The sequence below is a fragment of the Drosophila miranda genome (assembly GCF_003369915.1).
Source record: "Drosophila miranda strain MSH22 chromosome Y unlocalized genomic scaffold, D.miranda_PacBio2.1 Contig_Y2_pilon, whole genome shotgun sequence".
Classification (NCBI taxonomy): Eukaryota; Metazoa; Arthropoda; class Insecta; order Diptera; family Drosophilidae; genus Drosophila; species Drosophila miranda.
The window spans coordinates 18812935-18825480 of NW_022881614.1; the positions used below are offsets into that span (position 1 = coordinate 18812935).

At 44.5% G+C, this 12546-nt stretch overlaps 1 protein-coding gene, 1 long non-coding RNA gene and 3 pseudogenes across 2 annotated transcripts; 3 read left to right on the forward strand and 2 right to left on the reverse strand.

The window, feature by feature from the left end:
- Positions 1 to 2365: 2365 nt before the first annotated feature.
- Positions 2366 to 5636, forward strand: LOC117193509 (annotated as a pseudogene).
- On the reverse strand, positions 5514 to 6470 carry LOC117193508 (60S ribosomal protein L23-like). The gene is made up of 4 exons (XM_033398255.1): positions 6361 to 6470; positions 6146 to 6229; positions 5946 to 6073; positions 5514 to 5763 (listed from the first exon to the last, which is right to left on the reverse strand). The coding sequence occupies exons 1-4, from the start codon at positions 6371 to 6373 to the stop codon at positions 5566 to 5568; spliced, it is 423 nt and encodes a 140-aa protein (XP_033254146.1). The 5' UTR covers positions 6374 to 6470; the 3' UTR covers positions 5514 to 5565.
- LOC117193510 lies at positions 5707 to 6049 on the forward strand. Its single transcript, XR_004474616.1, has 2 exons — positions 5707 to 5833; positions 5891 to 6049. It is a non-coding gene; the product is annotated as an uncharacterized LOC117193510 (long non-coding RNA).
- Positions 6471 to 7449: 979 nt separating the features above from the next.
- LOC117192364 lies at positions 7450 to 10319 on the forward strand (annotated as a pseudogene).
- A 71-nt stretch (positions 10320 to 10390) lies between these two features.
- LOC117185819 overlaps positions 10391 to 12546 on the reverse strand; it is a 42061-nt pseudogene continuing 39905 nt past the window's right edge.

Genomic DNA, 12546 nt, shown 5'->3' on the forward strand with positions numbered 1-12546 from the left:
CAGGAAGTTTTCGAGTAATGACATCTTTAATTGTGTTGTTCAAAGCGTTTTTATTAATGACATTATTTTCTGGTATGTTTTCTAAGTTTAGCTTATTGTTTATTAATAATGCTTTTATCTCTAATTCTTCTATAAACTTACGAAGACTGCCGTTGAATCTGGTGGTGTATAGTTGTCGTAAGAGTTCTTCATATGGTGTGTGATTTTTGAACTCGTTGATCAGCGCCGTCTTCAGTTCGAGCCACGTGTTGGGTTGTATCATTTGCGATATGCGTTGTGCCTCTCCTGACAGTTGGATCTCGGTCGCTCCAAATAGGATCCTTTGTTGGCGAAGATCTTCAGTTGGATATAATCCGCATACATATTCGATTCGTTTGATAAATGAGCTTAGCTGTCCAGATGAACCGTCATAGGCAGGTATTTGTCTGATCGACAGCAGTGCCTGGTTCAAGTGGATTTCGCTCAATGATAGTGGTGGTAACGCCATGTTGTTGGTGTTGATTGGGTTTTGTTTTGTTTTCAGTAGTTTTTAACTTTATTTTGGTTCACTTGTAAGTTTTTTGATTTTGTATTTAGTGTTTCACTGTTCTTGGTGGATCACTATCTCCGCTTACTTCAGTTCACTTAATTTTAGTTTTGCAAATCGTGTGTGCTCGTAACACATAGGTTCTTTGGCGGATTTCACAATTTTATTAACGATTCCGGGATTACGTGATCACAGTAATTAGAAATTACACAAGCTGACCATTACCGAAATATAGGAGTTAATTTTAAACGAAATCCTACCGACTGCGCCAGTTAAATATCCGCAACTCGAAATTTAGTTTTTAAAAAAGATTTTATTTTTAGTACTTAATTTCTTTATGTCACAAGATTGGTTGAATTCCCCGACTTAACTTTAGGTCTGCTTGTCTCAAACGGAACTGATCTCTCTGCTGCTGGCTAGTTTCCATGAGCCCTTCTCTTGGAACTCCCGACTCTGGCTTCGGGCGTTGTTTTCCTCGGCTGCATCTTCGTGTCGGTGGCGTACGTGCCTGGATCGATATTTGGGGATGCGTCGGCTTTGATGAAAGGCATCCACTGCTGGCGATCGGTGTTGCATTACATGACGGAGCTAGGAATGTGATACTCCTTGGTTTTATGTCTAGCTTTGATTGGTCCTCATGAGTGGCGTGATTCTAAAGAATCGATTTCTCGAGAGTGGCGTGATTCTAATGTTGATGAAACAATGTGGTCCATTGTTTATATTATGGGGGGCCCTAGCTTGGAGTATGGGAAGAAACAGTTATTGATTCTTGAGTGGGGTCCTGTTACTTGTGTGGATGGGGTGGATGAATTGTACATAAACATAATGTGTATGGGATGTCACTATATATATATCAGTTACATCGTGCGTAATCAGCACTAGAATTTTGGTTTTGACGGACTGCCGCTCAACCCTTTGACTAGTTGTAAGGCGACCTCAAACATATCAAGTAGCTATTCTTAATGGAGAAAGGATTTCCACCCAAACACTCTTAGATATTCAGCTATTGAGTTTTCTATGAGTACTGGTTTTTTGTTACTTCGTTCTTCGTCTGCTCGATAGAAACACTAAGGTAGTTCCTATTCTAGGTATACTCTGCTTTAGGTGTGTGCCATATGTTGTTCTGTTGTAAGTGCAACGAAAGAAATGGCTAAAATCGATGGGCATTTGTGAGCAACACTTAGGAGGCTTCCCTTCCGTTGGCAGAGTGTTTCTGTTATGTTCAGCATGGACCTGGCCCGGGCTCGAATCGCCCATTCGAAATTAATAAGGTGCTATGGACAATAAAGGTAAAGACAGAGGACTCTCGCCCTGCCTCCAATATCCATGTAGTGACAATCTTCATGGGGGAGTACGCGTACGCGTAGTTTCTGCCGGCCAGGGGGTGATAGGGTGTAATAACAGGCAGAAAAAGTTGCTCAATGGGAAGGAAGCACCTCTGTCAGGTCGATAGTACACTCTGCTGCATGCAAAAGGTTAACCAAAAGAAACTACAAGTTTCTAAGACACCCGATTAACACTAAAACAAACATTCGATCTAAGATTTTGCTTCAAGTGCACTGTGTGCCAATGTGCGCCGCAATCCCCTGGACCTGAATTCTGCTCACTAGTGTAATCGATACGAAAATCATACTCAAAATAGAATGGCCAGTAAGTCAGTTAGCATGAATGTCCGCCAACTAATTGTGAAATCAGTTTAGGCGCACTTTTCTATCGGCTCAAAACGGGCGCTGCCGCCGCGGAACATTCAAAAATGGTAAAAATCGTAAAGCGACAGCAATTCGAATAAAAATAAATAAGCATATTATTCCGTTGATTAAATGTCCGGCCAGTGAGTGGAGTGTTTGGAGCAGCAGCCGCCGATCCAAGACATACGCGATGGTGCAGCTCCCGGGCAAAGCAGGCGCCGCTGGTGGTCAGTGCTAATAGAATTTGCCCCTATTTCCATGAAAACTGAGTATGAGCTAACCTCATAGAAATCTTCGCAAGCCGAACAGATATTGATCCTCCAAAACCTATTCTTTTCCTATCCCTTTCTCAGAACTCATTCACATGGTGACCCTGGACAAGACGGGCAAGAAGTCCTTCGGGATCTGCATAGTGCGTGGGGAGGTGAAGGACTCACCCAACACGAAGACCACTGGGATATTCATCAAAGGCATCGTACCCGATAGTCCTGCCCACCTGTGCGGCAGGCTGAAGGTGGGCGATCGCATCCTCTCGCTGAATGGCAAGGATGTACGACACTCCACCGAGCAGGCGGTCATCGAGCTCATCAAGGAGGCGGACTTCAAGATCGACCTGGAGATACAGACGTTCGACAAGAGCGAGGAGCAGGCCAAGACCGATCCGCGCAGCAATGGCTACATGCAGGCCAAAAACAAGTTCAACCAGGACCAGGTCACCGTTAACACTATGGGGATGGGCCAGAGCATGGTGCAGGGCCAGAGCCAAGGCCAGGGGCAAGGCATGGGCATGAACAGGCAGCCGACGATTGGCACGAGCCAATTCGGCGCGTGCAGAAATCCTGTCCTCCCACAGCCAAGATCAACAAGCGGTACAACATAATGAAGGATCTGCGCCGCATCGAGGTGCAACGTCCGGCCAGCAAGCCGAAGGGAATCGCCCTGGCCGGCCACAAGGATCGACAGAAGATGGCCTGCTTCGTGGCGGGCGTGGATACCAACGGCACATTCGCCAGCGTGGACTTCAAGGCCGGCGACGAGATAGTCGAGGTGAACGGGAACGTGCTGAAGAACCGCTGCCACTTGAACGCCTCTGCCATATTCAAGAACGTGGAAGGAGAGAAGCTCGTATTGATCACGTCACGACGCAAGCCCAACGACGAGGGCATGTGTGTCAAGCCCATCAAGAAGTTTCCGACGTCGTCCGACGAGGCAAGCGATAGGTCCTCTGGAAAATAAATTCTTTTTATACCCGATACTCAAAATGAGTATTGGGGTTAATTAGATTTGTGGTAAACGTGGATGTGTGTAACGTCCAGAAGGAATCGTTTCCGACCCCATAAAGTATATATATTCTTGATCAGCATCAATAGCCGAGTCGATTGGGCCCTGTCTGTCTGTCTGTCTGTCCGTCTGTCCGTCCCCTTCAGCGCCTAGTGCTTAAAGACTATAAGAGCTAGAGCAACGATGTTTTGGATCCAGACTTCTGTGATATGTCACTGCTACAAAAATATTTCAAAACTTCGCCCAGCCCACTTCCGCCCCCACAAAGGACGAAAATCTGTGGCATCCACAATTTTAAAGATATGAGAAAACCAAAAACGTAGAATTGTAGAGAATGACCATATCTTTAAGACTGCGGAAGCTGAATTGGATCGTATTATTATTATAGCCAGCATCAAGAAAACAATTTCATTTTTTCTCGCCCTGTCTCTCTCTAACACACACGTAGCATAGGCGGCTTTGCTTAGAGTAAAACATTAGCGCCTAGATCTCAGAGACTATAAAAGCTAGAGCAACCAAATTTGGTATCCACACTCCTAATATATCGGACCGAGACGAGTTTGTTTCAAAATTTCGCCACACCCCCTTCCGCCCCCGCAAAGGACGAAAATCTGGGGATATTCAAAAATCTCAGAGACTATTAAGGCTAGAGTAACCAAATTTGGTAGAGTTGCGGTGTCCGCAGCAACTCACAACGTTCCCCCTCGTTAATTCTCTGTTGTTTCTCCTCCGCCACAGACCAAGTTCATCTTCGACCAGTACCCAAAGGCGCGCTCAGTTCAGGTGCGTAAGGAGGGCTTCTTGGGCATCATGGTGATCTACGGTAAGCACGTGGAGGTGGGCAACGGCATCTATATCTCGGACTTGCGCGAAGGTTCCAATGCAAAGGCGGCGGGCGTCAAAGTTGGCGACATGCTGCTGTCCATCAACCAAGACGTGACCCTGGAGTCGAACTACGATGAAGTGAGTAGCACCGGGCCCCCAGTCTCTCCTCTAATCAGACTAATTCCACGTGGTCTCAGGCAACGGGGCTGATCAAGCGGGCCGAGGGCGTTGTGACCATGATCCTTCTGACACTCAAGAGCGAGGACTCCATACGCGCCGAGAAGGAGACGGAGGATAAGAAGAAGGAGGGTATGCAAGTGCAGAGGAAGCCAGGATACCATTAACATTTCTGCTCTGTTCTCCTACAGAGGCCAAAAAGGAGGCGGAGAAGCCGCAGGAGCCCGCGACAGCCGAGATCAAGCCAAACAAAAAGATCCTCATTGAGGTGAAGGTTGAGAAGAAGCCGCTGGGCGTCATAGTGGCTGGCGGCAAGAACACCCACGTCAAGGTAACGCACGGGTGGGGTGGCAGCAACACTTGCTAAGCCTTGCTAATCTCTTTTGCAGACTGGCTGTGTCATCACACACATCTACCCGGAGGGAGCAGTGGCAGCGGACAACCGTCTCAAGATCTTCGATCACATCACCGACGTCAATGGGAAGCCGGTACACGTTGCGAGCATGACCACGCTGAAGGTGCACCAGCTGTTCCACGTGACGTACGAGAGAACCGTCAATTTTACCGTCTTTCGCGCCGATCCGCCCGAGCTGGATAAGTTCAACGTGGAGCTCATGAAGAAGGCGAGCAAGGAGCTCGGCCTCTCCCTCTCGCCCAACGAGTTTGGCTGCACCATCGCGGATATCGTGAGTGCTCGAGACGCTGTGAATAGTGCGAGGCTATAACACTAAGAATCACTTGACTTTGTAGGTACAAGGCCAATATCCAGAGATCGACAGCAAGCTGCAACGCGGAGACATCATTACCAAGTTCAATGGCGATGCACTGGAGGGGCTCACGTTCCAGGTGTGCTACGCACTCTTCAAGGGCGCCAATGGAAAGATATCGATGGAGGTGACTCGACCGAAGCCCACGCTGCGCACCGAAGCGCCCAAGTAATAGGCAGAGTCGAACACTCGCGAATACATCCTCCAGAGCTGCGACAGCAGTCCATTGAATAAAACATCCGACAACTCTTAAGTGAAAACAAACTTCGTTCCGTTATGGGTTTATTTGTAAGGAAATTCCTTAGGCTATAGAGCTTGCATTCGATGCGATACGGGGCCACAGGTCAGCGCATTCCTTGGCCACAGGCCCGGTGATGGCCGACCCCTTCATTTCGCCCTTGTTGTTTACTATGACCCCGGCATAGTCGACAAAGGATATAAACACCCCGTCCCTCCTGCGGAACGGCTTGCGCTGCCGAATCACTACGGCAGGCATAACCTACAAGAGAACATGAGACACAAATCAGTAACCAGCAAATAAATCAAACCACATGAGCATTCGACGAAAGGTGTGCGTAAGTATGCCGGCTCAAAACATTTTCACTGAGAGTGGTTCCACTTTGCAGCTCAGCACATCTCTCACACACCATGCGTCGAAGAAACTGCACTGCAAAAACTCACCTTCTTCCTCAGCTCTGGCTTGCCCTTCTTGACGGTGGCCACAAACATGTCACCGACGCCAGCAGCAGGCAGACGATTCAGACGACCACGAATACCGTGCACGGCAATAACATACAAGTTCTTGGCACCTGGAATGCAACAAAGAAGCTGGTCATTAGCGGACGGCATTCGGATGCGATATTATTTTCATGCACACTTACCAGTATTATCAGCGCAGTTCATGACGGCGCCAACAGGCAAACCTAGGGAGATGCGGAATTTACCTCCCGCGGTACCACCACGTCCTAAACAACGAAAAACACAAATAATTAGTCAAACCACTTCATTGCTCTACACTTATGCTCGTTGCACATTCGTTTTACGCGGATGGCCCATATTTAAGGCGCTTTAATTGGATTATTTGTATAGTTTGTACCTCTCTTCGACATTTTGCAGCGTTCGGGAACAGGAAGTTAAAAGAAAGAGAAGTTTGACGTCTCGTATATCGATAAGAAATCGAGCTAAGCTCACATAAGCCCCCTCTATTTCAAGGACTTGAGGTAAATGGCGGAAAATATTACTGATTGTAAGTTTTTCTTTTAGATCCATGCCATCTGTGTTCTGAGCTTAAAAAAACAAACACGATATCTTTCACCTAAACTGCCCTGAAATCATAAAATTTGCAATTTTTTCGGTGAAACATTAAAAGACCCCTTGGTTTACAATGGGTTAATCATTCTCCGTCAAGGATTGGAAAACATATTGCTCAATTCTGATATTCCGTTGAATAATGCTGTTTAACTAAAACCCTTAGTGTTGCCCACATAATTTTAGGCCATTGATTAATCAATTTTCTACTTAACTGGGTTATTTTTAGTCCTTGCTTTTATTGTACTTTGTCTAAAACAAGGTTTAAACAAAATAGTTCAACAAAAAAAAACAGTCGCAATGTTGCTGGTATTTGATGACATGATGCGTGTATAGGCCTTTGTACACCCTGTTTCGTTAGTTTGATATGAAGATGAAGCGTAATTTATAAAGACCTTTTCTCAAATCGATATTCTTTAGACATATTCAAGTACATTATTAGTACCTGATACCTGCGGAGCCTGGGATGACAAACATTTACTCAATACTATCATATCCATTTCCCTAGGGTATGAAAACTAATGTTGTCAACCGGTCATGACGACTAATTCCTGGTTATTCTTTCTTCCGTCGAATATTCCCAGCTATACAGATCTATCAGTTTTGCCCAGATAATTTTGTATGACAGATGAATCAATTTTAATCAGGATTAACTACTTTTAAGTACATGCATGATTTTTGTTTTGACAAAAACACGGTTTCAACAATTTTTTTTGGCTGGGATGACAAACATTTTCTCAATTCTATAATCTCATGGAACATTAAAACACCCCCTTGGCTTACAATGGGTTAATCATTCTGTCTCATCTTAAAAATATACCGTAAATATACTGAAAATATATTTGTTTTAACCTTGTTTGAAATATCGTAATCTATCCTTCGATATTTGGAACCTGGGTGCTGCCAGACATTTGATGGAATAGATGTAGTTCTTAATATACAAAACCACTAGCTAACTATAGAGTATAAAGATGTCACAAACCAACTTTCTGTATTAGAAACCAGGAATTTAGCAGACGAGTACTAAGATAAAAAAATCTTTACAATTTACATGAGCTGGCAGCCCTAACTAAAAACACCATATGGCAACCTGGAATGGAAGTCCAGTTATTTATAAAGTTTCCAAGCGCGTCCCTTTAAAAACTAGCACAAAAGCACAGAAAACAACGGGAACAACAGATTTGAAAGAAAAGTTTAAAGTAAACAATGGTAGCGCTTATCATTTAATTTTGGGCGGTTTTTGTCGCAATATGGATACACCTGAACAGCTCAGCCTCGTAAAGAAGATTGTGCATTCTTTGCTGGTGTCGTCGCCGGAGATAATGACAATCCACAAACTATGTCGCGACTACAAGGAGATGGAGGGCTCAGAAGTGCCGCATCGGCAGCTCGGCCACAGAGACGTCGAAACTTTTCTCCGCTCCATTCCTGACGTCGTTAAGTTATGAATCAAGCCAGGTTTTCGTAGTACTCTTGTGCATTATCAAACTAATGTTCAAATCACATTACTCAACAGGTGATCGGATCTGGACCTATGGCTTTTGTCCATCCACTGGCAACTGCAAAGTCGGAGCAAATTCAAAATTTCGTCAGCCGCCAGAAGATTAAATCCAGAAAGTCAAAATTTCATGCTGGACGGAAGCAAACATTTTTATATAACCCGACGCCATCAAATTTGGGTTTTATCAACGAGTCTGTAAGTAAGGCCTCGTCTGTGCAGATGCACAATCCGGTCAATACGTTTCGGCCGCAAATGTGTCCACTTGTGCTGCTCCCAAACGGTCAGTTCTTTAATCCCGCCATCCAGCAGCCTCCTGCTTACTGCCACTGGAAGAACGCCCAGACCAATTATCAAATAAATGATTTCAATCGCCCTCAAATGAGATGGCGTCCGACTTTCAATCAACCCGTTCATTCGCAGGGAATGTATAACATGCATAAATATCTGCAACCCCTCCGAAATCCAAATCTAGATCAGCGTCCACCCCCACCAAGGCACACTTTGACTGCAATACAAAATCAACCGCCAAAACGCAACCCAACTCGAGAGCTCGCTCCGTCTCCGCTCTTAGATTCCATAGTGAAGTCATTCAATGATCTATCACTTGCTAAAGATGATAATGCTCCAACTGGTGAGGTGAAGAAACAGGAGAGAACTGTGACTGATGAGAAGCAACTGCCCATCGAATCCTACAGGTCCGACGATCATAAGGTCCTACCGAATGTCACGGTGCCTGAAGAAGATCCAGTGTCCGAAGTGAAGCAACTGCCCACCGAACCCTACAGCTCTGACGAGCATAACGCGCTACCTAATGTCAGTGCGCCTGAAGAAGAACCAGTGGTAAAGCTGGGAGAACCCGATCGTGTTGTGCTTGAACTCGCCAAGCCGAAAGTGGTTGTGTCCGACGTATACGATTCCTCCAGCGATGATTGCAAAGATACTGATGCCTTTTCAGCGTATGCTGTGGTAAAGTTTCAACAACTATTGCAATGTTATATTTCGCTTAGAGTTTGCTTCTCTTGTAGGATCACCGTGTTCTCAGTGTCGACTATCCGCGCGACGCGGTTCGCTCCGATTACAAGTCGTCTCGTCTCGACTTGGAAAAACTCTCAAAGTGGATGAGGTCTACTGCCTGCTTGTGGAGGTGACCAATCCGCATAGTTTCCACTTCTGGATATTCGACGACTACGACCTATATCATATCTTGTTGCACAACATCCAGTAAGGAAAACGCTTTTTTTGTTGCAGAGTTTCTCTTTATTGCAGTTTCTTCTTGCAGGAAATTCTACAGAGACTTGGCTTCAACGACGTTCACGATGCCGAAGTACCTGCTGACGCCCGGCCATCTGTGTGTTGTCTGTCCCAGCAATACATCGGTGTGGGAACGCGCCAAGATTGTCAGCCGACGTACCGACAATGTACGAAAGACTATCGAGGTAGAGTTCATCGATACGGGCATTGTCGATACCGTCTGAAAAAAATACGTTAAATTTTTAATGGAACGATTCGCTAAGATGCCGCCGCAAGGAATGCAGGGGCGCCTGGCTTATGTGTCTCCGGTTAAAAGTCTGCACTGGTCATCGAAGGTTGTCAGCGCATTCAAACATCAAGTGTACTACCGCAGACTCTTCGGAAAAGTAGAGGCCATCAAGGTAGGATGTTAACCGAATAAGTTGAAGTGAGATATAAAAATGTATGTGTTTCAGAAGAATATAGCGTATATGGTGCTCGTCGATGAAGATTATGTAAATTTGAACCTTTCGCTGATAGACTCCGGCTTGGTGCATCGCCGCTTGACGGCTTAGCAGACAATTCTTTTACATTAAATACCTAAAATTTATATCTTATATCTTATCTCGTTTTTGTTTTTTGTTTTTTTTTCGACATGGAATGTCAAATTTGTTTCTTAATCCAGAATTATTGTTGTTTGTAATGAAACGAACCGTTTGTTTAATTTTAAGGCAAACGCTGTCCTGCTTTTCTTTTTATTATTTACGTGTAATAAAATAGTAAGTTACATAAATCCCCCGACAAGTCGCCGTCCTTTGCCTGATTTATGCTTGAAAGTATGACAAACAAGGACGACTCAAAGACGAACCACTTGCGTTGAGAACTCACGCTCGTAACCAAATATTATTATATTTCTGAACAGAAATTCTGAATCAATGGAAAATTATGATCCTGACCAGCGGCAGGCGGCAATAAATACATACTTGAAATATAACCGAAACTGAGGCTTTATAACAATTCCCTATAACAATGTCTATGTTTTGTATATATATGTCGTGTATATAGTTGGTTTCTTGTTTGTTCTTCCTTTTTTTGTTTTTGTCGGTTGGGGACCGCTCAAACGACGGCACCCTGAGGTTGGTTTTCTTTTGAATATACTCGTATTCTTCTTTTGTTTTTTGTTTTTATTTTTTGTTGAGGCTTCTCTACTACGTTGTGTGTCGAGAGGTGTTATTTGTTTGTTTGTTTTTTAGTTTTGTTAGTGAGTGAAAAACTAATAGTTCAACTACTAATGCGCATTCGTTAAACTTGCTTAAATACATTTTGTTTTCTTGTATATTGCTGAAATCTGTTGTTTCCATTTTGCAATGCGTATTTAAATATGCTATATATTCGCAATAATACATAATTGTTTGTTTGTTTGTTTGTTGGTTGCTCGAGTACATAATAGCTACGCGCATAAATATGTGTGTTTGGTATGCCTTCACGATTCGCTCCGTTTCTTTATATCATAAGTTGAAGCGTGTCTGCGGATCTGTTGGTCAGACGGTCTGTATTTCGACTGTCTCTTACCCTGTTCCACTCTACAATCTACAGGTGTGGTTGGTGTCTGTCTCTGTGTGGGTGTGGGTGTATGTATGTTCTGTAGTAGGTCCATAGGACTAACGCTGTAGCAATTCACAAAAGTCTACTCACTTCGTAATCGTTACAATATCGTGGGCATAAAACTTAAATGTAGATTCCCTATAAGGTATGTCTCTCTCTGTGTCTGTATTTTTGTTGTTGTTGTCTCCTGTGTGTGTGTGTGTGTGGCAAACTCTTCTATTGCGGTATGTGGGCTAGGTCTGTGTGGATCTGATTCTGATTCGGATCTGTCTGCTGAGTTTCTTCTCTATTATATAATTTATATTTGTATGTAATTGTTTTTTTTTTTTCGATTCTTATATTAAAGTCATCACAGTTAGCGGAGCTGAAATTATGAATAATTATTGAAAACATTTTTGTGTAATTGTTTTGTTCTTTTTTTTTATTTTTTTGTTTTGTCTTTTTTTAATGTTTTCTACTAAATCGCAATTGCATATATAGAGTGTCTACTTATCGCTTCTTGGGGTTTCATTTACTAAATTATATACGCATGTGTGTGTGAGTGGTGTTTTGTGTATGTGGCTGTGTGTGTGGGTGAGTGTGTGTCCTGCAAAATTGCCTTTCAGATGGATGCCCGATGCCCGCCCGCACCGCTCTTCATCACCATCATCATCGTCTTCGTCATAGTCATCGCCATCGCCTCGGCTCAGTGTCATGGGGTGTTGCCCTCGAACAGGGCTCGAAACTCCCCGCTCCGAGGCCTGGGCAGACCCTCGCGTATCGTTTGAACTGGCTCAGCAATGCTCAACCCTGACCCATGCAGTAAATTCTCCTTGAGATCCATGTCACTGCTTAGAATTGTAAGGAAGGAAAGGAATACAGAACGATGCACGGCACATGGTCATTTCACACTTACTCATCTTTGCATTCATCGGCCTCGGCAGCCAGGGCATTCACCACGGCCGTGATAGTGTTCGACTCGGGATTGCTCAGCTGTTCGTCCTTCTGCTGCATTATGTTTGGATTCTTGCCGATCTTGTTCAACCGCTCTGCGGCCACAGTCTCCATGGTCTTGCGCATCAGCGGATACTGATCCAGCACGCAATTGAAATGATCCACGCTCAACGAGAATAGATTGCAATAGGTTTCGGCTCGCACGCTGGCCACACGACGCGCATTGGTCAGCAGCCAGATCTCACCGAAGTAAGAACCGTCCGATAGTGAGGTGGCAACCTGCGTATCAGACAAAGAATTAGCTACACGAATAATCTTCTACATCTTCTGCGATATTCGGTCTGAGCAGGCAGGGCATTACCTCGCCGTTGGCCATGACAATGTCCACCACGCCCTCCTGAATGAAGTACATTTTTGTACCGATCGTACCCTCCTTTATGATAATATCACCTGAAAGAGCAGAACGTTAAGAGTGTTACAGCTTAGAACAGACTTTGGATCAATCACCTGGTTGGAAAACTGCGTATTTCAGTTTTGTAACTACGTCGGAAACGAAATTCGAATCGGCATTAGCAAAAAAAGGCACTGACGCCACGAGGGATCTGTGAAAGGTGAAAGGAGAACGATTGTAATACAACAGACTGAGATGCAAGAGAACACAACAAGAGAGGAAGAACAACTCGACGACGACTCGACGGCTGAATG